The 27419-nt window shown below is 34.5% G+C and overlaps 1 protein-coding gene across 1 annotated transcript in view; it reads left to right on the top strand.

The window, feature by feature from the left end:
• The window catches only part of LOC110449606 (CAP-Gly domain-containing linker protein 1-like), a 96353-nt gene extending 71688 nt beyond the window's left edge, over nucleotides 1–24665 (top strand). The window contains exons 25-30 of the mRNA XM_021496572.1: nucleotides 5007–5124; nucleotides 7341–7545; nucleotides 8155–8207; nucleotides 8876–9000; nucleotides 9362–9531; nucleotides 22958–24665. Coding sequence (XP_021352247.1) covers nucleotides 5007–5124; nucleotides 7341–7545; nucleotides 8155–8207; nucleotides 8876–9000; nucleotides 9362–9531; nucleotides 22958–24315 — 2029 coding nt within the window. The 3' untranslated portion in view covers nucleotides 24316–24665. The remainder of the gene's footprint in view (nucleotides 1–5006; nucleotides 5125–7340; nucleotides 7546–8154; nucleotides 8208–8875; nucleotides 9001–9361; nucleotides 9532–22957) is intronic.
• Nucleotides 24666–27419: the final 2754 nt, after the last annotated feature.

Genomic DNA, 27419 nt, shown 5'->3' with positions numbered 1-27419 from the left:
TGATATTTAGTTAGTAGCATATGCTGGGATCAAGGACTACTATGTTTGTTAAAGTGAATGACTTTGACTTATATTCAAGGTCACAGGGGTCAAATTTGTTTAAAATCTTTAAACAACCTCTTATGAATAACCATGGGTCCCAGGATGTTTATACTTTGCAAGTTGCATCCTGAGATGAAAGGCTATACAATGTGTTCAACATAATGACTTTGTTCGACTTTCAATCACAGGGGTGAAATGTTTTTTAAAAAAAATAACAGGGTCTTTTGAACGAATTTTAATCATAAATACTGACATTTTGCCTGTAGCTTTATTTTAGATCACTTTTAAGGTTACAAGTGTGAGTTTTATACCAGGTGAGCGATGCAGGCCCATTGGGCCTCTTGTTTTTCTGAGATTTTTGGACTGAAACATTTCTTTCAGGTTCAACATACCCCATTTCACTAAATCTAGTTTATGTAGAAAAATCAATCTAATAACTCTTATTTAAATGGTTGATAAATCAATTTTATTACGCTTTCGATTTCATCACATCTGCAGTTTCCATATCATGGCATCAGAATCTTCTGATTTTCATGACATCGCCAAATTGTTTTTCATTTGTGATTTCTTGTCATGAAATGAGATGTAATGAATATATCATCTCGTACACCCCATTCTTGTCCTGGACAGTGATATCGGTCATGCACAGGAATGAGAAACAATATTTATGTCGTTATATAGGTATGCCGCAAGTACACAGTTTTTGTGTCACTTTTTTATGCTACCTATATGTTAAGGTGATGTGAAAAATGACACACTGTTCTCTGTAAATATGCACTAAAGTTACATGTCTTGCTCCCAAAAGTTGCTCCAAAGGACACCTTACAAGGCTGTGGGACTTTACAAGTCCTGCAGTCCTGTAGAAATACATGTGAATGGTAGGTAGTTCATAAAACATGTCTGGATTCATATTTACATATAAAACATATGACAATACAAGTTCCAAACTCACCCTAATACCGTTTCACTTTTAGTTAGTACATGTGTCATAACAAGTCTTTTAATCATCAAGAGTTACTTTGCAGAAAGTTTGTTGTTTATTGTTTGATGACGTATGTTTCATATTATTTGATATATAAAAAATCTACTGACTCTACTGACATATTTTTTAACTGATTGAGAGGAACTTATGTTGAAACGAAAGAAGTATTGGAAATTTGTGAAGAAGAAAATACAAGGTATCGGTCAGTTTAGATGGGGATACATAGGCTGTTGATCAATCTATCCATGTCTTCTTGATTTCATGAAACCTCTAGCTGAAGAAAGATTTCTAAAGAAACGAAGACTTTCATGAAATCTATGTAGAAAGTAGATTTTAAAAGAATTGAAGACCGATTTTTAAGGCATCCGACATACAATTAGGTGTCCTAACAGTATATTCCTTATACTTAATACAGGGCTACAATGTTACTTTGTCAATTTAAACACTTCCGAAAAGTTTTTTTCATATTTATTTTCTCCAAAATTGATCAAAGCTGCTGCAAAAAAAAACTTTTCCAGCAGTTGATCCAGAACAAGAACATCCATTACGTCAGTTTTCCTTCTAAAAATATAAAATATTCTCATCTGGGAACTTTAACTATAAAATAACGTTCTGTACTCTCTGTTTCAATGTGGATCACCACAGACTTTTTAGAGATTTTTCCTCAATAAACATAGTTTTACTTACACTGTATAAGAGACTATATATACTAACAAATTTACACTGTACTTGTCTGTGACCTTGGTGACAGCAGTACTTATTAACTGTGTAGTAATACGTCTGTATAAAAAACAACTAGGGTGCTGGGATAAACCTGTCACCTCATGTTCACTGCTATCTGTCGGAGACGGATGTGTAAGGTCCAAATTCAATAGTGTATAGTCGGAGAGATCATTGGCTTGTGTGTATATTATGCAGGGTATAGGTGTGTTGTTAGCCCACCATTATCAAAAAATTATTGAAAACAAAAAAGTAGAAAAAATTAATGGACTTTTCTTGCTCCCGTCAACCAATATTTGTTGTTCCATCTTACTTGACAACATCATTTTAAGTTTTAAACGACAATTTATGCACTCGCACCTGACTTTTTCCATATCAGGAATAGACCAAACAATAGTCTGTCTCCAAGTTTAATTCCTGCAGTAATTAAAATGTCATTCTGCTGGATCCACATGTCAAAGGAATATATTTATAGACCGCAACTGTACATTATTCTTTGTGAGAAAAAGCAAATGGGTGCATTTCTAAACTTCAGATTTTCAAGATATGTTAGATCTGCAGTGTTGTTTGATCAGAAATTCTCATTGTGTATTGAGTTTACAGATTCACCCTGTAATGAAAAATAGTCCTGTATACAGTGTTCAGTCCTTACAACTAAATTGAAATACTAGCTTTGCTGTTTGCGGAGAGCTAATTAGTATGGCTAACGTTTCACAGGTTTGTGTGTTTAGCACACAGGACAGATGCTTAGTACTAAGTATTCCACTGCATTCATAGTTGTTTTTCTGTTTGTTCTATCTCCTCGGATCATCATCTCTCCCTACCATTGCGGGTAAGACACGATCACGTTATGTATTGTATGATTGTTTCTCTGCCTGCGTCACTTTTTGTTCATTAATTTAAAGAAAAAAGTCAGTTTTTGTTTATCATTTATGCATCAATGTTATAGTTATTTATTTTTATTTTTATTTTTCAGCATGTCTTTTTAAATTGCCTAGGTCCAAGTGTTAGAAACATTACGTATTATACTTCCTCCTTGGTTTATACCTACCTGAATAATTTTATGTAACTTAATATTTAATCCATACAGAAACTAACTTATTGCTGTATTTCCTTTCAAATGATTTCATCAGTGACCTTTGTTGCATGAGACTACTCCTTGTACTAGATTTAATTTTGTCATTTATTTCTTGGATGAATGTGGATCCTTTCCATATAAAAGAATGAGAAACACTATTCTGTTGTACAATATGATTATCAACTTTATAAACATGTGCAATTATTTAAGCATAGTAAAATCAAAGACTAAGGTTTTGATAGATTTAGCTCCAGTTGGTCAAAGTCTCGTTAGTTTAAAGTAAATGCAAATCTTTTTATCTTATAAACTTTAACACAGAATTACACTTGCATATATATGTATCAAAAAAGATCATGCATAGACAAGAAATATAAAAACCATCTTAAATTTTAAGATGGTGCTAAAAAATACCTTTTTAAAAATTATGTAAAAAACTCCTGGAGCTTATAAGGTTTGAACAACTGGACCTAGAAGATTTGACCAGGTATGGTAAGAGCTGATTTCCAGAGTAACTTGTGATCTGTGTACAAGTATTAATAATTCAGCAATCATCAGTTATTTAATATTATTTTGCTATTTGATGAACTAGTTATTCAAAGTTTATATGCATGTCCTTTGCTGTGGTGTCTTTAATCAATATTTCTAACAACAGGTTCATAATTTATCAAATGAATAGAATAGGTTTCTTTAATCTACTTATTTATCAGATATTTTTGGTCAGCGTTATGTGTAATTCAAATACACCAGTAATGAACAGATATGCCTTATTTCTATGCATAAATACATAAAAAAAAATTGTAATACAATCATTTGGCCATCAAAATGTTCACGCAAAAAGAGGTTTGGCACTATACATTGAGAAGTCCAAAAAAGGAAACAAAAACAGGAAAAGGAGACTTTGAAACATGTTAGCACTTAGTGAGAAAACAAAAACAGGAAAAGGAGACTTTGAAACATGTTAGCACTTAGTGAGGTGGAATATAGAACAAAGGGCATTATATCAAAGATTGCTGTAAGGAAATAAGTTATGATAGGGTATCTGTCAAGTTTTTAATGGATGTCCTTTACTGTTGCATATTTAACTGGATATGGAGTACAGGATTAACGATAACATGATTCAGTATTTGAGTAAACATATGATTTGTATCTCCGTGGAAATGTATTTTTTTATATCAATTCTACTTTGGAAGGAACAGTATTGCTCTCGGGGTAAAATTTAACATATACATACACTAGTATAAGTATAGCGATTCATGATTTAACACTTATTGATGTATCACAAAACTTATATACTCTTGTATGATTTCCTGGAATGACAACATTTATTCTTTTACTATAACACATAATTCTGATCCGCAATAAAACTCAAGTATGCATAATGCAATATTTCACTACTTTTTACATGTATATACACATTTTTATGCATTTTATACAAAAATAAATACAAAAAAATCGTAGGTAATGCATCACACCACAACTATCTTGAATATAAATGAACTTTTGACCCTTCTAATATCATTGATGTTATATGGTATCAACAAAGAAAAAAAACAGGTCCCTGGTCCCTAGAGCACCAGATAGCATCTGTAAACAGTATGGTTTAATGATGCCTGGTTGTCAGGCTAAAGAAAGGACATCAAGTAGAATGTGTTCATATGGGTCTTAGCTGTTGTTGTTTTTTTATCATCATTAGGATTTCTACATGTATTGTTTGGTTTAAACATATTTTTGGAGCTGGGACACATAGGAAAGGGTACATCGTAGTATAGACCCTGACAGTAAACATACCGATAGGTAACCACACTGGCAGTTGATTAATACATGTTATCACCCTATACTACTTGTTACTGAAAATACATGTATATTTGTCATTTTAAATGTGGACCATCCTTTGTGATGGGTAGTTATAATTAGTGTCCGTTACGTAATCTCGCTCTACAGTAGGAAATACAACCAACAAGTATACACTTATATACCACCACAATGGATGGTCTTAAGTAATTCAAACATTCTTTTCGTTGAATAAAGTTTCCTGGTACATTTACTTTAAAATATTATCAAAAGGTGCTAATGAAAACTATGACTGAGACAGATTTAAGAAAAAAATTGTCAGATTATTTCACTGCTAGCTTAATGTAGGATATGTTTGAGGTGTTACTTATAGTACGGTATGTCTGTCTACAGATTTAGTAAGGAGCTGGAGAAACATGATGCAGCCAAGACAAGTCTACAGACGGATCTCGATAACTCCTCTCAGCTGTTAAACCAGAAGGTGGAGGAGGTGGAGGCTTACGAGAAACAGGTAACTATCCCAGGCCTACCAGAAACAGGTAACTACCACAGGCCTACCAGATACAGGTAACTACCACAGGCCTACCAGACACAGGTAACTATCACCGACCTACCAGACACAGGTAACTACTACAGGCCTACCAGATACAGGTAACTACCACAGGCCTACCAGATACAGGTAACTACCACAGACCTACCAGACACAGGTAACTATCACAGGCCTACCAGACACAGGTAACTAACACAGGCCTACCAGATACAGGTAACTATCTCAGACCTACCAGATACAGGTAACTACCACAGGCCTACCAGATACAGGTAACTACCACAGGCCTACCAGACACAGGTAACAATCACCAACCTACGAGAAACAGGTAACTATCACCGACCTACCAGAAACAGGTAACTATCACAGGCCTACCAGAAACAGGTAACTATCACAGGCCTACCAGATACAGGTAATATCATAGGCCTACCAGAAACAGGTAACTATCACAGGCCTACCAGAAACAGGTAACTATCACAGGCCTACCAGATACAGGTAATATCATAGGCCTACCAGAAACAGGTAACTATCACAGGCCTACCAGAAACAGGTAACTATCACAGGCCTACCAGATACAGGTAATATCATAGGCCTACCAGAAACAGGTAACTATCACAGGCCTACCAGATACAGGTAACTATCACAGGCCTACCAGATACAGGTAACTACCACAGGCCTACCAGACACAGGTAACAATCACCAACCTACGAGAAACAGGTAACTATCACCGACCTACCAGAAACAGGTAACTATCACAGGCCTACCAGAAACAGGTAACTATCACAGGCCTACCAGATACAGGTAATATCATAGGCCTACCAGAAACAGGTAACTATCACAGGCCTACCAGAAACAGGTAACTATCACAGGCCTACCAGATACAGGTAATATCATAGGCCTACCAGATACAGGTAACTACCACAGGCCTACCAGACACAGGTAACTAACACAGGCCTACCAGAAACAGGTAACTACCACAGGCCTACCAGATACAGGTTACTATCACAGACCTACCAGACAAAGGTAACTACCACTGGCCTACCAGATACAGGTAACTACCACAGGCCTACCAGACACAGGTAACTATCTCAGACCTACCAGATACAGGTAACTATTACAGGCCTACCAGACACAGGTAACTATCACAGACCTACCAGACACAGGTAACTATCACAGGCCTACCAGACACAGGTAACTAACACAGGCCTACCAGATACAGGTAACTATCTCAGACCTACCAGATACAGGTAACTACCACAGGCCTAACAGATACAGGTAACTACCACAGGCCTACCAGATACAGGTAACTATCACCGACCTACCAGACACAGGTAACTACCACAGGCCTACCAGACACAGGTAACTATTACAAGCCTACCAGACACAGGTAACTATCACAGGCCTACCAGATACAGGTAACTACTACAGGCCTACCAGACACGGGTAACTATTACAGGCCTACCAGACACAGGTAACTATTACAAGCCTATCAGATACAGGTAACTACCACAGGCCTACCAGACACAGGTAACTACCACAGACCTACCAGAAACAGGTAACTATCACAGGCCTACCAGATACAGGTAACTACCACAGGCCCACCAGATACAGGTAACTACTACAGGCCTACCAGACACAGGTAACTATCACAGGCCTACCAGATACAGGTAACTACCACAGGCCTACCAGATACAGGTAACTATCACAGGCCTACCAGATACAGGTAACTACCACAGGCCTACCAGATACAGGTAACTATCACAGACCTACCAGATACAGGTAACTACCACAGGCCTACCAGACACAGGTAACTACCACAGGCCTACCAGATACAGGTAACTACCACAGGCCTACCAGATACAGGTAACTACCACAGGCCTACTGATATGTGATTCTACTGTCCAGGTTTGCATGGTGACTTCTTGGGCTGCAATGATATGCATACCTCATGATCACGATACGATGCATATAGCGGTAAAATGATTGAGTGCAGGATTTTATCGAGTTTTGTCATAGACTTCAAAAGTAAATACTATCAAAATATTTGTTTGTATTATTTCTTATACTTTTGGATATGGGTGTACAGTGGACCACTTCTTTAATAATATTGTATACGAATTCATGGGATTAAAATATCTACTTCAAAGTAACTGTTGCATGCCTAATTGTTGCTTGAATAGATTGCAAACCTGAAGAATGAGAATTCCTCACTGGAAGTGTATCGGTCATCAGTGGCAAGCCTGGAGGAAGAGAGGTCGGAGCTCCGGGATGTGGTCAGGAGTCTGGAGCAAGCTGTGAAGGACGCCAAGGCAGAGGCTAAAGCCGCAGCCAACGAGGCAAAGAATGCAGTCGCTCAAGCTAAGGCTAACAGCGTACCAGTCTCAGGTAGGTCAGCAACAGTGTAAAGGTCACAGGTCAGAGATCACTAACACAGCCACAGATTACAAAGTCAACAGTGAGGATGTTACAGATAGGGCAAAGGTCAACAACAGTGTAGCAGTCACAGGTAGGTCAGCAACAGTAAAGTTCAGAGGTCAGAGATCACTAACATAGCCACAGATTACAAAGTCAACAGTGATGATGTTACAAAAAGGTCAAAGGTCAACAACAGTGTAGCAGTCACAGGTAGGTCAGCAACAGTGTAAAGGTCAGAGGTCACTAACATAGCCACAGATTCCAATAGTCAACAGGGTTGATGTTACAGATAGGTCAAAGGTCAACACAGTATAGCATTCACATGTATAGGTCTGAAACATGTGTTTAAAGAACTAGCACTCTCATTGGTTTAGAAATAGAACATCTTAATATGTATCTCAAAATTGTTTTAGAAATCATTTTTGAAACTAAAATATTAGCATTGTATTTCTATGCTGGTGCTGTCGATCTTGGTAATCATTGATTGGGCTTGTATCTATTCATCAGATCTTTTTAGCAGGTAAATGGCAGACCTCAGTTTAACTTTCAATACCGGTACTCATTATTGCTTTGTTACAGTTGATGCTTTAACCACGAAATTCCAGGAGGAGAAGGCAGCCACTGAAGGACAGGTGAGTCAGCATGAATCGTCGACATGGCTACACTTGTGGACATGATAGAACTTTCAAAACATGATCTCAAAATTAAGTTCAACATTTTGGACCCCTTGCATCATCAGCTAGTCCTAGAAGGATGAACAGCAGTGTGATGCAGCGTAATTCATTTCTGGCTTTCTGTATCTATTGCCAAATTTTAACCCTTTCAACCCTACGTAACTTTAGTAGACTCTACTATACATTGATCTGGACGAGTCCATTATGGTCTACAGTGGTGAAAGGGTTAAAGGTGACTTGTGGGTTACGTTCACCTTTCATGCTTTATGGTCAACATGATAAGGGGACAACACTCTGAAATATCCCTCGAATAAAAAGTTATGTTCAGCTAGATAACGGTATGTTTTGAAAAGCATTGTGTCTGTCTGTCCATTAAATTAAAGTTGATAGTAAAAGGCAAGTCCAACACTGGGCAGAGTTGTTTTGATTAACACAAAGGTTAAATCTTTAAAAAGCAAAATACTGGAGTTAACAATTTTGTTAAAACGATGACACAACCAGGTGTTTGTAAAGTCAGTTTATTTCCTTTCTAAGAAATCTGATAAAAGTGTTTAATGTTGCAAGGAAGCTGGACCTGTAAGGCTACATGTACCATTACTGTGATAACCATCATCTTTTATTAACAGGTTGATTTCCTCAACTCAGTCATTGTGGAGCTGCAGAAAAAGAATTCTGAGTTAAAGATATGTCTTGAGGCCACCATGGAAGGTGGTGTTGTAACCAACGGCAACAGTAACAACTCCGTGGAAGTGTGAGTATATTGACTGTTTCTCGGAATAAACTATACATATATATGATTCAGATTTCAAGGTCACAGTAACCTCTGGATCAGAAGACTGAATGAGTTGAGTTCAGTCTGGTGTCGAAGAGGTACATAAAGAAACAATTTTCAAACTAAAGATTCTATTTCCCATATTTTGGGAGTACCAGGATTACTTCAAATTTCTAACAATAGATTGAGTAATTTTCTGATCTTCCCTTTTCATTCATTTGTTCACTTAGCTCTTATAACTAAGGACATTTCTGTCTAAATTTTTATTCATTTTGTTACCGTTCCTGACTGTCTGTTACGTCGGAAAACTGTTATAAGTACATTCTCTTTCAATTTACAGGACTCCGAAAGCGAAGGCGCCCCCGCGTCTATTCTGTGATATTTGTGATGTGTTTGATAAACACGACACAGACGACTGCCCACTACAAGCAATGGACTTTGAGGAACCTCCGCCCTCCCATCACCATGGCGACCGCAAACACATGCGCTCCTACTGTGACATCTGTGAAGGTAAATAGATCTGTAGTATAGCATAATGTGATCCATAGCACTATCATCTAGAAACAAGGTATAAGCAACTCTTCATTAAATGTGGAGGTCACTATTCAGTTGTAATGTGGTTCATTTACTTAGCGATCTAAATCAAAATTGTTAAAACTGAAAACAAATATGTATGTCATGGAATACATAATGAACACCCTCTAGTCATATTCACAAAAATACTCAATCTCTGTACATATATTTAAAACATTTGAATTTATAAATCACATTTTGAAAACATGGCTATCACTGAGTAATGAATATTGATACAACTTGAGCTTGATAGTTATACATTCTGGTACCTTATCTTACACATAAATAAATGAATGGAAGGATAGGACACTAAAAGACAATTGTTCATGTTTTCAATTCAAGCTAAATTAAAAAAAAAAACATAAGTTGACTTCTTGTAGTAAGAGTTAAATTTTGGTATAAGTCCCAGTACAAAACATGGCCCCTGGAGTCTTACTGCTGAGAATATATCCTTTATCATGTATGAGTCCTGTAGACTTACCACAGATAAAGAACAAGTTCAAGACTGAGTATGGTGCTGTAGACTTGCTGCAGACATTGAATAAGTCAAATACCTAGTACGGCCCATTTATCACAGGCAGAGAATAAGTCCAGTACGGAGTATGGCCCTGTAGACTTATCACAGATATAGGTAGACTGTTTCACTGTATATGGTTGATGGAATAACTTGGCATGGGTGTTAGTGTACAACGGCTTAAAGGCACTCTGTAGTAATAGAGTTAACATCCGTCTTATGAGCTCTCATGTTTACGAAATGCATTGAGTGTCCCTCTGTGGAGCGTGCTGCTGTGGTAGGCCCTGATACTCAGAATGTCCCGCTGTTGAGTTTGGGCACTGGCTGTACATGTGTAACAATACAGTAAACGTCCCTCTGTTGAGTTCTCACTTTTGACAGGTACTTTGTAACATTGCTATACTTGTCCCTCTGTCTAGTTCTCACTTTTGACAGGTACTTCTTAACATAACTGTAAATGTCCGTCCGTCGAGTTCTCACTTTTGACAGGTACTTTGTAACATAACTGTAAATGTCCCTCTGTCAAGTTCTCATCTTTGACAGGTACTTTGTAACATTGCTATACTTGTCCCTCTGTCTAGTTCTCACTTTTGACAGGTACTTCTTAACATAACTGTAAATGTCCCTCCGTCGAGTTCTCACTTTTGACAGGTACTTTGTAACATTGCTGTACATGTCCCGTCACTGTTGTCAGGCACAGCGTAGTAATTCCATGACTGTCTTTCTGTTGAGTTCCACTGTTGAGTTTTTCCGATAGGCATGTTGTTAAGTGTGATTTTCGGGATAATGATAACGCATGGTGTGTCACTGCATCCAATACTTACCCTTTCATCACCATCTCATTCTTCATATACCTCTAACTCCTACCACCGACATATTGGGGTCTGAAGAGCCTAGTAACAATTATTGATGCATTTTCAGAGGATCTCCATATCAACACTTAGTTCAAGTACCTTTTAAAGATATACTTTTCACAAATCTAGAAGTTAGATAATCTCCTGGATTTTCTGTTAACCTACGGTAACTAAAAGGTGCATCTACAGGGTAGAGACCAACCATATTGTTACCCTTCTTTTTAGCCTGTTACAGTTCAGCTCACATCCGCAAATAGAAATGGTAGAAAAACATACAGACCATTTATGCATTATGTCATGGCATATTACATATATTTAATTTTACCATTATAGAGATTATATTCATGTTAATTAATAATGATTATGGTATTTCATGTCATTGAATGAATCCTTATATTTTATCAGGAAGGTTTTAATAGATACTGTTTGCTAAATTCGTGATATTTTCTTTGACCAATTAAATTTGTGATTTCATTTAATAATTTGGGAATTTAATTATATGAGAAGATTTGAATTCTTTGAGAAAACATACCTCAGTATCTGTTTGATTAAGTAACAGAAGAAGTTATTACCGGTAAGAAAAAAAATAGTAATTAAAAGATAATTTGCAGAAAAAATTATGCTGGGGGTAGGTTATATCACTGTTCATTTATTATCACTCACACTGACAGCATGGGTTTGAAGTTCTAGAAACACTAGTACTGTACATGGAAACTAATAAGGAGGTTAATGCCAGTAATTTTACAGTGAAAATTATCCATTTCTTCTTTTAAAACTTCAAAGATGGTCATCATACTGTTTATTAAAAAAAAAAAAAAAACAGTATTAAAAATACTATTCAGAAACTTAAAACGTTTTGGTGATAAAGTAAAAAACTTGTTTTGAAATTGTTACTAATGTATATCACTTCACAAATATTTTGTTTCGCGATTGTTTTCTGTGCAAATTTGTCTTGATAAATGGACTTTTGTTCATTTAGATTCAAAGTCAAAAATGTTCTTGAATCAATTCATAATATAAAACTTGCAAGTTCAAGGTGATATATATCCATCCAGTTTTCCCCTGTTTTAGATATATAAATCACTGGTATTACCTACACTGCTGGAGACGCCCTATAGACTGTGTTTGTACTTAACTGCCGTATTTATGCATATCTTGTACTACTTTTGCCTTGCAGTGTTCGGCCATTGGACAGACGATTGTGATGACGAACAGACTTTCTAACCCAATCAGATGGTTTGTTGTAGAACGATCAAGATTCTAACCCAATCAGATGGTGTGTCAAAGATTGTATGAGATTCTTATCCTGTCAGGTAGTTTGTTGCAGAATGATTGAGAACAGTTCTAAAGCAGCTATTTAAAGGATATGCAACCATTTCTCTTTTCTTGATAATTACCTGCGAATTTAGTCCTTGCTCCAAAATAGGAAGATTGTGACGAGGACTGTTGAGCTGTGCGAACGGTGTAAACTGCGCCACCTAGTCATTTGGTCAGGAACCTTCAATCTGTATGTGATGATGTGTTAGACTCGTTGTAAAATGTGCTGAATACCGAAAAACAACAACACGACTCATTATGCAATTAGCACTAATTAATAACATTGTCAAGGAAAATAAAATACAATAACTGAGCTCAGATCAGAGTTTTAACTCCTGAGCTCAGCTGTTGTAGAATACCCGCAAAATAGAGAATGGGCTGTTGACTTCCCCGAGAAATCTAATGGTCCATCTATTCCCGTGCTGACGCCTGTCTGCGTTTTGTGCTGTTCGACTTCCCTATACAGTTTGACATTAGTATCCTCTAGTTATACAAACAGACATTGGACAATTGTTGTCTTTTATTGTTGACTTATCTACTTATCAAAATTCAATTAACAGCATGTAAATATATATATATTAAATTTGTTTCAGCGAATATGAAATGAGAAGTTATTAAATTATTTATTTATGTAGATGAAGTGCCATGATGTTTGTGATATATATTGACAAAAGTCTGGGACATTAATTTGAGGCTCAATGATAAATAGGTTCAGAACATTCCAGTTATGGATAGTTAGTAATTGGACAGATCATTTCCTGTTTCTGAAACAATTTTATTGAAAAGCATTTCATGCAGATGAATGTACTACTGTTGACAGAATTTGTCTTATAATATAAAATACTGTTGTAACTATTGTCGCAAAATTGCAGGTTGTGAAAATATATTTTACAAGAGTAGCGTATTTAGAAATGTTTTCTGCTAAGCTTTTTATATATACATACATAAACATAAGATTTCTATGACATTTAAAAGCATTGATGCCAGTATAAGTATCATGAAACAAGTCTTCACAGTTATAACAGTGTGCTTGTTTGTATATTCGATTTAACAATATGACCAGTCTGAAATTACACATCCTTTAACTCTCAAATTTAGTGGCCACAAAAATTGTGATTTATACACATTTTGAGAATTTTACATGTTCAGACTACAGAAATCTTTGCTGAATCTTTACTGGCTTTCTTACAAAATAAACTGATAATATAAATAACTTTTAACCCATTGTATTCATGCTGTTTAATGACCAAAACTCTGTCAACATTTTTGTAGAGTTTTCTCCCCTTGATTATACCATTCACATACAGCAAATTTTAAAAAGATTTGATAAAAACAAGAGTGAACACTTGTACCAGTATTATAATTTATATGGCTTATATTGTATATAATGCTTTATTTAAACACAATATCCTGTGTAACATATATCAGTGCTGAATTTCTGCAAAATGGATCATGCATGACAAAAAATATTAGAATCTTGTTGCTCTGGACTATATTTTTTTTCCTGCAAAATAACCTGAAAACAGGTTTTGCAAATAAAACACAAACTATCAGTAAAATCTATTGAATTCTTGAATAAATTGTCCTGCAAGTGCATTTTCCAGAATATCGGAACCTTTCCAAAACAAATCTTATCCTGAAACTTAAAGGAAATGATGTTGTTTCAATGATTTCGTAGTTTTTAGGTTTTGACTCTTTCATTTCCAATGGTTTTGGGACCAGGTTGTGTGTTCTAACTGTTACAGAAAGGATTACATTGTGTAATAAACTTGAACTTCATCGTCATATATCATCACTCATGTTATTGCGTGAACAAGAATCTCTACAGCAGAATATAGTATTAGTTATCTTCAACAAAATGAATGGTGGAAAGGCATCAGGGCTTCTACAGAGTTCACAATGAAACCTGCCGTATGTTTATTTTGAAATAAAAGTCATAGCTACCTATATCTTGCATCCTCAATACTCCAGCTGGGGCCCCTGAAATATGTCATAGCAAACTTGAAGGCACGCAGCTAGCTATTTGATTGGTCTCGGGTTAACAAACCTGACCAATTGCTTGGCTGATACCTGTCCAAGCAGATACTAGAGGAGCGACGCCGGACTTCAAAGTCCGTGAATTTTACCGTTACGCGGACAGATTCTTTTGATGTACATCAAAGTATCAAACTAGTCTTCTTGTCTCACCCACAAGGTGGTGACAGTGACCCTTAACATTTTGCTATGACATATTCCATGGGTGCAGAGAATAAAAGTGAGCGTAACCCCCAGATATTGAGGATGGTCATCTTGATACATATGTAACCTTGGAATGATATAAATGGATATATTAATTGTAGTTTTGGGCTTTTACAGTATAATATGTCAAGTGATTAAGAGAAATTTGACAAGGCCAAATCTTTGCATGTCTTCAGCATGTTCTTGTGAATTTTTTTATGATTGTGTATGTAAATACTTGACCCTTTCATTTCTTGGTACAAAAAAAATACACTTTTTTGACCTCTATAATTGATATGTGATTGCAAATATATATTATATATTTATACTTAAAATATTTTTGCAAACTGGTTTGCTATCACATTGAAAACTTCTTTTTTTTTATCATGGTTTTTTTTGGTAAACAAATATGTTCATCACGATTAATTAAAAAAAATGCTATTTCGGTGAATCCAAAATGTTAAATGTAAATTAAAATGACCCTGTGAAAATTGCTAAATCTGATAAGAATGAAAGGGTCAAAGTTGAAGGAATGTATGTGCCAATATTCTCTCCATAATTCTGGTGATATCAGATCATGATCGATCTAGCATTATGTTGGCTGTTTTGAACACGTCTGTATTGTGTTTAATTATCCACACATTGTAATATATCTCCCTACACACTAGCTTATTTGTGCACCTTACCTGCAATTATAATTAAATAACCTGCATATAAAACTCCAGACATTATAAGATTAATGGGGATATATCTTCATAACCATTAAGAATTCTGAATGTGTATACATATAGTCGTTAAAACTTGGTCAGTGTACTAGCCTGTATCATCGAAATCTGTTCTACTTCTCAAATATATTGTTCACGTGTTTACTATATAATGTTTATCATATCTCAATAACTTGTAACATTACTTACATATTACAATGCATGGTCGACACTTCAGTGTTCACTTAGGTATTTAATATTTAAATATATTCAAAAACTAGGAATATTACTTACGTTTTACACCATACAGTCGATAGTTCAGTGTTCACTTACAATGTAGGTATTTCATATAAATATATATTTAAAATAAACTAGAAACATTAATAAGTTATTACACAAACTGTACGTAGCTTTATGATCATATTCTACCTCAAAATGTATCACATGTTCTGCTGTTTTCTGTGGACCAGACTAAACTAATATTTGATCACAAATTACCCATCAGTGTGCGAAAGATATTCATTACTGTTAACTACTAACTACTTAACTGCAGGATTCGTCACTTATCTACGTTATGATACATGTAATGAACAAACTTGCTGTACTAAAAGTAAAGAAAAGACACTGTAAGATAACACTAAATGATTATGGTGCAATAGAGTACATATATATTGGTAGATAAACGAGATGTATACTAAGACAGATTAAAGCAGTACTACTTTGTATTGAACTCATTCACCCCTGAAGACACATTTGAACTCCCCCAATTCAAAGGTTGGAATAGTTCATTATGACATTTCAGGGGTGAATGAGTTAACCCCATCCCATCACTTACTATGAACAATATTTTAATCTTAATGAAAAGAACTGAATAAGTCTTGTTAACCACCTGTAGACTGGTCATGGAATTCCTGTCAGTCCTGATATCTCCGGAAAATAGACCAATACATTTTTTATAGAGATTATATAATGAAAAATGATGTAGTTTCTTCAATAAACTATAGTTAAGATCTTGTCTTTGAGCTTCTGGAGAAGTACCATTCCAAAAACCTATCATAATCTGTTGTTAAATAAATAATGTTTTCAAGACACTCCTGCTGTGCCATTAAGCCTGATCAACTGAGCCATTTCTATTCATACAATGAAGTGAAAAGTTAAATTCCACAGAAAAATTACGAGATTACTGGAGCGTTTCAATATACCAACTGACACTACCATTACTTGAATAGTTGGAGAATATCATTAGTGTCAGCGCATGCGATCCCACATTAAACTCCATTAAGAAACATGTTTTGTATAATAATATTGGCAGTAAAATCAATATTGCATAGCTCTGTATGTAAAAGGTCGTCCGCTTACCCTTTGATATGTATTATAAGGGAGAAGTTCACTGGAATCTAAAGTTGTCCGACTGTCGGTAGACACAATCTTGTACTGACAACTAGATCCTTGTAATTTTTTATTCAATTTCTTTGAAACCTCGTAAATTAATCACCACTACATGTATAATTCTACATGACTATCAAGTATACAGTTGCCTTGATTTCATTCTGGGTGTGTACTCGTACAAATGGGTGATAGGGAGATTTAGCCTTATAACTTCATGCTATTATTTGTGTAATTGGAACAAGAACCTTAAGAAGTGTGTTCAACTCCTTTAATCCTGTGTAGTGAACATTGCTGTTAAACGGTGTTTAAGTGAAGCTAGATACCATAAGGTACAATTATTGTACTCTGTTGGTATATCAGATTAACATTGAATACTTGGTAATAATCCCTACCACCACAGAATGAAAGCAATGATCTTGTTTGCAAAAATTGTGTGGGTTTTCGCTCCAAATTAGGTCGAGGCTTTACTCAAGCTTAGTGTTTTGGTACGACGTTTTGTAGGGATATTTAAGTACAGTACCTTTAGGTTAGGTGAAGTGCGTACACAAGTATTATAGCCTATTTACCTAAACCTTATACAAACAGGTGAAATGTATGTGGCAAGGCATATATGTTTTAAACGTCATTGCTTTGTTGGATTATGGATTTAAATGTAACACGTACTTGGCAAAAGCAGTACTACATCTATATAATACTGACACCTTATGTTAGATGGTTCTATTACACCAAAACATAGGGATGGCTATCGGGTACTGCTTATTTGGTGTTATGTAACAGACTTTAAATGTTTAGTGGTCTAAAATATATTAACCTGATTTATATAAAGTCTAATAAACATGTATGTGCATTTTAAATTAAATGTAGTTGGGGGTGGGGGGAATCTTAGCTGAAAGAAAATTATGTCATATTAACTCGTTCACCCATGAAATTTCAATATGAACTACTCCAAACTTAAAACTGGAGGAGTTCAAATGCGTCTTCAGGGCTGTTTGAGTTAAATTGAAGCTGAATGGCTAAGTGCAAAATGTTTTCTATGATTAATACATCTCAGTAAATACAACATATTACTGTCGAGAAGAGCTTGTGCCTTGGTCACCTATCTAAGTAGTCTAAGAATGTTTTACAACGCTTACAAAGTTTGATATATATGCCTTAATTCATTGCGTAATAGCCAATACCCCTGGTATACTGTTAACATGTTAGACGAAGATAGTAAAGCTAACGTCTGTTAACGGTGTGGTGTATACATTTTAATGGCTTCAGGTTGTCTTAATTGATTAGAGGCAGTGTGTTTTTTGATGGATCATTAAAAAACATGTTAATGACTTTAATGATTGTAGAAAAATAGATTATATAAGTGTCACCGGTCGAAGTGAATACTAATCCCATCGTATATTTATTCCTGAATATCAGCATGCGGCAATACAATGTTCCATATTATCATAATCTAGTTATAATTAGTAGAAAGGGTATTATGCTTTAATATACTAAATATACATATTATATAACAGAATATCAGTATGGGTTTAGGACACGTATCCTTCCTATATTGTTCAGTAGATTATGTATGTCCTTTAGCACAGCGAACCATATAAATTATCAGGATTTATCTTTTTGTTTTTCATAGCTTTTTATCAGTTTAATTTAGTGAGACTGTTGACTTTGCGGTTGTTGTTTTTTTCTATGACATTATACGAAACTAATTTTAAAATGAGTAATTTAGGTCCTAGGAGATAGGTGTTTATAAGGTGCAATCAATTGTAGCAGGGTTCATTAACTGGGATGCCTCGTTTATCAGGATTTATAATGAAAACATTCCATGACAATGTAGACAAAAAAAACTTCCTGTTTACCACACACGTTAAGGACAAAATAGGGAGTTGTTGACAATGCAATATCCGTTTATGAAGTATGCAATGCAATATTTGTATAGCCGACCAATCTATTTCAGAATGACAAGAGCAGCTTTGTCGGAATGGACACGTCCACATACGCTAGATGTCACCAATAATTAACAGTTAAATTTAATGGATTAACAGTATCCCAAATTAAAATCACTATCTGAATTATGCTCGTGATATTGTTGTAACATTGATAAAGTGAGTGCAAAACATGAGCTGCTTGTGTTTCATGACAAGTGATTAACCCATTCACCCCTGAAGACACATTTGAACTCTTCCAATTCAAAGGTTGGAATAGTTCATTATGACATTTCAGGGGGGGAATGTGTTATTGTCTGTTCGATTGTCTAGTGGTGTTGAAAACAAAGGATGCCTTAATGGATATGTATTTATGTTGGAGCCATCATACTTTTATGGGTTACAGGTATAGGACTTGTTAACAGAAAACTCGGTTCTAACTAACCATGCATATACTGATTAATTTGTTTTCTTATCCTAAGCAATGCTTGTACATTTCAAAATTGTAAACTGAAATATAAAACAACGCAAATGTATTGTTCGTAATTATGAATAGTGATGTATGTTTGTTTTATCTAATCCCCAGCAGCCGTGCATGCTAAGTTATTTTAGATGGAGAGAAAACATAAACTAAACGTTTTTATGACCAATATTAAGGGAATGCATGCATGCGACATCTGCTGAATACTCTCCCTTCTACCGGCATGTGTGGGGTTCAGCTCTGCGTCTGGTTGTTAATTGGTTCATTGAGCAGATGGACTTGACTATAATTGATCACTATTTAATCTTCTGACTGTGATGTGAAGCGTGGCGTTTGTTAGAATAACGCTAACAGTGCTGAATGTACTATTGAATTATTAACTAATGTTTTATGCGCATGAGAACCTACAGGTTGGATTGCAAACCTGCGAACTGTGTTACAGTATATAAGTTTTTAATGTATTATTTTTTATGTTTTGGACTAACACAACGTGTGTAGGATTTCTTTATGTATAAAGAACCATTGGTGTAATTGTTGCATCTGCATTTGTATGAAAGCTCATATGTGTATCGTGCATGGGAAGTCATGCATAAAATATCACCAGAAATACTGACGATGTGTTTTGTCTTATTTTTGATTCTCTGTCGAACTTTCCCTTAAAACGAGCGTTCCGAATTGCCAGACACTCGCATCCCTGCAGTTATCCATTCCTCCCTTTTTTCAGCAACATCTTCAAAACAAAACGTTCGTACATTTAAAAATACAGTTGTATAATTGATGCGTATTCGAAAGACGAACCTAACATACAGAGGTAACTGCACCTTTAAAATCTAGTAATAGAGGTAGTATTCCATAAATGAATCAAACGGGATCATAATATCTGTTTTGTCCTTACATGGCTGATCGGTGATGATAGGGGCCAAAAAGCTGGAGATCCAAGTAGGTGTAACAGAAAGGAAAGTGCATGATAACCCCTAATTCACGAATTTAAAAATAAAGAGAAATATAGATTAATTTCAAATTAATGAGTAAAGTATTGGTATATTAAATCATATTGCGAAACATGCCATTACTCAAAATCGATGACTGTTTTTCATCAAGGTTTCGGCAAACCTCGGAGACTAAACAATCCACCAGCAGTCTTTACAGCCTTGAAAAGTAAACGTAACGCACGCATAGGTGATTGCTCCTTTACCATTAAGTAATAGATACAGTGTGCCAAAAATGAGCTATAAGGTCATATGATGACGGACATTTGTATGAAGAAGAGATGGATGGATGATTGTAATGGCACGGAGATCGAATTCAATTGGAATCGGAAAACAAAATTTATTTGCTCTGGGATTTTAAGTATTTGCTGTCAGAAAGGACTGACAAACATATTTTTATTGGTTTGAAGATTCGAAAACTGCACAGATACCCAGTTTAGCCAGCAGTCTTCTTGACACGAGTTAAAGGGATGTTTGATATCCACTACTTTGAATGTGTCGTTAAACCGAATAAATTCTCCCAAAAATAATTTATTTTATTCATTCTGGCCTCTCTGGGGTGTAAAAATGTGGTCTTTGATTAATACTTTGATCATCAGTCAACAATGCGTCACATAACGCATCTTGCATTGCATCACTGCCAAACTCTTCAACTTCTCGATGTCTTCAGTAGTAACAGTCCAGCCCCCTCTTCTCATGGAATTCACATATGACTGTTAATTCGCTATTTCAAAGCCCGTGTAACTTTTGATTCAATACTGTAGAGCCTGTTTACATGTCACTGTTGATTCGCTACTCCAAATCTTTCTCTAAGTGAAATAAGTGTGTTCTGTTAACAGGGAACAAGTTATTCGTAGTTTTGAACCTGACATGACGTTTTATTTTGAAGATAATGTTATGGTTATCATAACATACATACAGGCCTGTACTAATAAAACGTTTGTTTTACTCAAACCATTTGAATAACGTTCTTAACTCGCTAAAAATTATGGGATAGAAAGTAAAACCGTAAAATGAGAATGCTTCTCGAATTCACAGTTATGCTTAGTACATACACAAATATTGAATATTAGATAAAAAAAAATGTTTTAAAATTAAAAATCAGAGCGGTTGTTTGAGCCCTGATTTACACCTTTCAGATTACGTGTGTCCATCGTAATTAACCGTTCTGGTTCCTGTGTATTTGAAGGTGTGACTTAAATACTATATTTGACGGGAGACGCGTTTGTTCAAGTTTTTCTTGTCCTTAGATTTTTATTTCGACTTTAATTTGGGATACTGGTCGATAGAGTACATTTTCCACATGAGGTGTGCATTGGTTTCCTCTATTAGTTGCCTCCAAAAACATGCTAAAAATCCGCGTATCAACATTCAAAATGCGCACTCATAAAACACATGTTTGTCATCACTTTAAAATGAGCCATTCATTGTTGATTTATTAAAAACGAGATAATAAAAACAAACTATCTGTATATATTTTCATAAAATTTATCTAAATTGTAAACTTATACATTAGTCATACCTAAGCTAAAAACGTTCATTATATCTTCTAAATGTATTGTAATAAGGTAGTCGTCGCCATTCTTGACTGATACTTGTTTACCTGTATGTTTCAAATTATTTAAAACACCTTAATGATGCAATGTTATGATTCCGAACTAAAGAGTATATACTCACAAGCTAATAAGAGCAGTTCAGTTTCACTATCTCTATCGGAAAAATAATATGTATAAAATATTTTTGAAGGAAAGGCCAATAAACTATATCCGGTGTCGGTAATATCGCCGAGATATATTTTATGATATGGAAGTTCAAACACACATTTAAGATATCTTCTACTGTGATCCGAGTATTTTCTTGGTATATAGCGTAAAGCATGCTTCAGAGACTCCCGCCATTAAGAGAACACATGTGTTAAGGGAGCACTCTTTCACATGTTAATTGCAGTTATTCATATTAACATAACCTGTATTGACAGACTACCTACACTATTGACTCCCTAACGGTGGTCTTTGAATACACGTTTGATTGTATATAATATATGCAAAGTGCGAATGCCATTATGTGTCTTTGTCTTGATTTTCATTTTTTTTTTTTTATTTGAATTTCTAAAACTGGTCTTATATATATTAGTCGGTAATAAAACCATTGCTAACTTATTAATCCACCAAATAATTGTATACATTTTTATTCAACACATGTAAGACCCTTACTACTTCAAGGAAATCGAGAATACTTTGTTCCCACTCATAATCATTTTATCTGTAAAAATCAAGAAAAGATGGTATCTGGACTCAATATACAAACTTAAATATCAGTCGTATGATTGGATTTTCCCATGTTTGCAAAACATATGGGAGACGTGACTTGGATAAAATCATTAAAAAAAAAAAAAAAAAAAAAAAAAAAAAAAAAAAAAAAAAAAAAAAAAAAAAAAAAAAAAAAAAAAAAAAAAAAAAAAAAAAAAAAAAAAAAAAAAAAAAAAAAAAAAAAAAAAAAAAAAAAAAAAAAAAAAAAAAAAAAAAAAAAAAAAAAAAAAAAAAAAAAAAAAAAAAAAAAAAAAAAAAAAAAAAAAAAAAAAAAAAAAAAAAAAAAAAAAAAAAAAAAAAAAAAAAAAAAAAAAAAAAAAAAAAAAAAAAAAAAAAAAAAAAAAAAAAAAAAAAAAAAAAAAAAAAAAAAAAAAAAAAAAAAAAAAAAAAAAAAAAAAAAAACATATGCTTATTTTACATAATTATGATGATTAATACACGTAACTATCGAAATAGGATTATCTACAATTGTGACTATACATAATGTTGACTGGTGTTTACTCCTGTTTTAGAATGTGTTCGTGCCGATTTTAATCGGTTAATCAAGCTATACGTTACATGACATGTACACTGTTAAAACACATATTAACCGATCATACACAAACAAGAAACAAACAATAGTCACAATTATGAAAGTTTCCTCTAAAGTTGATCTATTTTATATTTTCAGAATTTCACGAACAATGTGTCCTTCCTGATGGTATCATTGATGATGTTTTGAGTCCAATAAAGGTCAATATCACAGAAGCTCAAGATTTCGACATCAACGATTATCCTCCTGAAAACATCCCATATGTGTACGCAGACGGAAGTGTTCTTAAACAAGCTATCCTGGAAGAACCACCCGCAGCTGATGAGACAGAAACGAAATCTAGTGACGCACTTGTTGACAATGAAGATGACGATAATCAGGAGACGCACCACGACGAGGATGCTTGGGATTCTCTATTGAAGCCGGACGATCTGGACGCGCAGTATATCTCGGACGAGGATCTGATTGAAAAAGGAGATCTAGTTAAAGGTTATAGAGAATTCGGCGACGAATATTTGCATGAAACCGAAGAGAATCGAACAATAGCTGGTGTACCTGATGAAGCTTGTGACGAAGAGGTAGAGGTAGAAAGGTCAGACGACAAAGAAGATGAAATCATCGTTTCAAATGACACGAGAGAAAATATAGATGCTGAATTGGATGATTCTGTAGACGAATTTCTTGAATTAGAAAAACAGCTAGCGACAGAATGTGAGCAAACGGATACCGGAATTCCATCCGATATTAGGCATGTGTCGGAAGAATTAAATGCAGGTTTCGACGAGTACATGCAAGCAATCCAAGACCTCTCCAGTCAGAAAACTGAGAAAGGAAAAGAAGTGCTTTTTCACGATTCTGATGATGAAGCGATAAATGAGGGTGAATATGTAGATACACAGCCAGAGTTCCCCCTTGAACACGCGACAGAAACCGTCATTGATCAACTGAAGAATCCCGATGTTGATTCGTCTATGGACGAACCAAAATCTGCTTCAGATGCAGAATACCTAACGGGACAGATTGGTCCTGGTATGGATGAAAAAACTGAGACTGTAGCAAATGATGACGAGACCGAGGACGACAACAAGACTGAGGAACCTAGAAGGCATTCTTCAACTTCAGATGTAGATTTTCAGTCAGGTGAAGAGAATGTCAGTACAGACGGTCCTGGCGACGTTACAAAGGACGACGATACCGAGTCGGAAGGTGATGACAGGGTTTACGAATGTACTTCAGACGTACCAGAAGGCGCTGGGAAACAGCCGGAATGTGATGAAGCGGTCAACATTACGACAAAAGGCATGAAAGATGAAAACGGTGACGATACCATTGATAAACCATTTGGTGATGAACAGTTGGAGAAGCAAGAAGAGCATCTCGATAAAGTCGATGAAAAGAAGAAAGACGATGATGAAAAACAAGGGGCAGAAATGGCGATCGCTGGAATGCCAGAGTTTTCATCTGATGATAAGGATGAAAAATGTAAAATTAGCTAGATTCTGTTTAAGAACATTGTACCTTCTATTGTTTAAATTATTTTATTTCGTCTGATAGAATTTTGCTCAAGTAGACATAACTCTTTTCGTATTTGTTATTGCGGTTTCTACTTGATCAATTCCATGGATTTATTTTTGTTGGAGTTCTAAGCGTTGATAACTGTGCGTTGTAAATTTTATTTATTTACGTTTGATGATGTCATTAGTATGCCATACATTGATTTATATGTGTAACTTATTCCATGTTTACATAGTTGTATATGTACCATCGTATGAGGTTGACATTATATAACTCTACCACATTTTGATGGCATTTATATAGGTTATGAATGCCAACATAAAGCAGTTTTAAACATGAAGTAATTCTTCATTAATGTAAGTAATATGGCATATCTGACATTAATATTTCTGTTTGAAATAAATATTGAACATAACACATACAACAACAAAATTTGACCAAATAATTTATCTACAGTTTACTGAAAGCGAAAATACTTATTGTTTAGCGTACGTTGACTACATATATAATAACGCGGCTTTTTCCACTAGGTTTAGGTGATTTTGTTCATACAACCGCTTCTTCTCTTGGTTAGCTTGATATTTGGACAAGAGCAGATCTACGCATAAACAACAGCTGTTATTACAGAAAGCATGTGTTGCAGAGAATTTAGCGACATATCAGACAGTGTTAAAATATATACTTTATATATTTTACTGCAGATATGAACAAAGTTAAATCATCTAATATAAATAGATTTATATTAGTGCTCAAGTGTTCGGGCAGATGACCTGATACCTTTTCACGTCCTATCGGGGAGCAGAACACCGTCCGTCTTAGTGAAAGGCGAGTGTTATATCCACTGCGCCACTAGACCATCCAAACTCTTTCAGATAGTGTTCAATTATCATCAGAACATAAGCCAGTAGCTATGAAATAATTTTTCTTTGTGTTTTTTTTTTTATATATCCATATATCATAGTGATACATATTTGTACGTTTCGACATTATATGTGTTTCATGCAAATACATTTTACTTCTATACCGCACTATGTAACAAAAAATACTTTTCACATTTATGTATATTAATACAGATGTACACGTCGATATCGGCTTTATATGTTTGATTTTCGCTTTTAAAACAAGTAGATCTACAAATCGTGTGTTTGCCGTGAAAATATCTTGATCGTGTATATTGATAAGCTATTTGTACTTTCTGTACTTGTAGTTTATTTAAATACCGCACGAATTTAAATTTCTGCAATGTTCGCGCGATCGAATTCTGCACAAAAGCCAATATATGCAAAGATTTGGCATGGTGAAATAATAGGTCGTTAGATATGAGAACTATTGTCGTACTGTTTGTATTTTTTGTCATTCGTTTTCAACCAATAATAAAAATGGCAATCTGATGATTCTTCTAGATATGTGTTTGTCGCAGTCTGTCATGTATCTGCAAATGTACTTGGTGTTATATTGGTTGTAGTATACATGTTCCTGCCAAAATACATTGCATTATATTCTGTAGTATTCTATTGTGTAAATTAATCTATTACCTATATATTTCTCCATAAAGATGTGTATGTTCATTCCATGTGTTTTTCTTTTGTAAAGTGTTCAAACAAGTGCAATTTTCTCAAACATGGCACTAGTGTACACTACTGTATTTGTCTAACATTGAAAGATTCCTGTAAGAAAATCATGTTTTCTTGGTGATACAGTGTTATTGTTACGCCAATAATCGTGATAATATAATATATAATAGAGAAATAATATAGTGATAATTGATAACGACTTCATGCATAGTTGTTACATGCAATACTAAACTGTTACATATATTTGTAATATTATGACTATATTTTCATATATATTTCAGATTATTTTCCATATTAATTTATGTTATACCTTGTATACTATAAATTATTCATTCAAGATTTTAACATGTATTCGTACGATTTCCCTTGAAATGTTATATTTCTAGTGTTTTTCTGTGTGCTATATTATATTTGAACAGTGAGAACAAACAGCTCAGATGTATCGAACCAACTGTATTTATTGTTCTATATTACTTAGCTTTTATTCGCAAGTAATATGTATTTTATGTAATATTCAAATCCATATGTATTAACTTTGACTATTTTGATGTGCTTTCAGCTTTCGCATGCATAACTTAACATCAAAGTAAAACTTGAATATGTATCAAGTTCAAGCATATTTAAATATACATGAAAACATGCATGACATGAGATTTTTTTAAAATGTTCAAATATAGAATCATCTTTAAAGACACTTTCGAATAAATTTATTTATTAAATTTGATATATAACGTGTCAGTACCAGGAACGGGTGTAAGTAAACTTTATGCAGTGTTTTAATGTAACTAAATTTTGTTTAACAGGGTGTCACAAAACGGCTAGAGTGTATCGCGATATATTGCAAAATATCGGAAATGTATCGTGATGCGTATCCCGATAAATTGTCACAGGAAAAAGGTGCCCAAGAAGTCCTTGTCAGAATGTAACCAAACTTAACCATATATCATATGGATCACAAAGACTTAAGGTTTTCGTTCAACCAATTATCCAATATGATAATTCAACTAATTTCCACCACTAGTAAAAGCCTGTGTGTTGGTTATTGGCATATCTCTAAGAATGTGCAGTACTTTGCAAAATTAAACCCCTAGCTGATACAAATAATAAATAAGTTTTTGAAAAATTCGTATTGCGATACAATACAATACAACGTGTATTGCGCTATACTGTTTTTTCGATAAATTGTTTAGCAAGTTTGAGAAATCACACGACCATATTTCAGCAAACTTTGAAAAAAAGAAATCTTGTTCACCTTTAGACAATAGTTGTACGTATCCTAGATACACTTCTCTATATTGATTTTTGTTTTACATACGAAATGAATACTTTCGAAATTTAAGGCAAAATTATTTTTTTCATTCGTAAAGGCAAACTTTTAAATTTTTCATACATAAAGACAAACTTTCAATAATATACGCAAACCTGAGAAAAAGTAAGTTTTAATTAAATGTTTAATTTTCAATAATTTGATTTATTTTGAAACATCATCCAACACATGTATAGAAAACATA

The sequence above is a fragment of the Mizuhopecten yessoensis genome, unplaced genomic scaffold (genome assembly GCF_002113885.1).
Source record: "Mizuhopecten yessoensis strain PY_sf001 unplaced genomic scaffold, ASM211388v2 scaffold4701, whole genome shotgun sequence".
NCBI lineage: Eukaryota > Metazoa > Mollusca > Bivalvia > Pectinida > Pectinidae > Mizuhopecten > Mizuhopecten yessoensis.
This window is presented reverse-complemented; position numbering and strand designations above follow the sequence as displayed.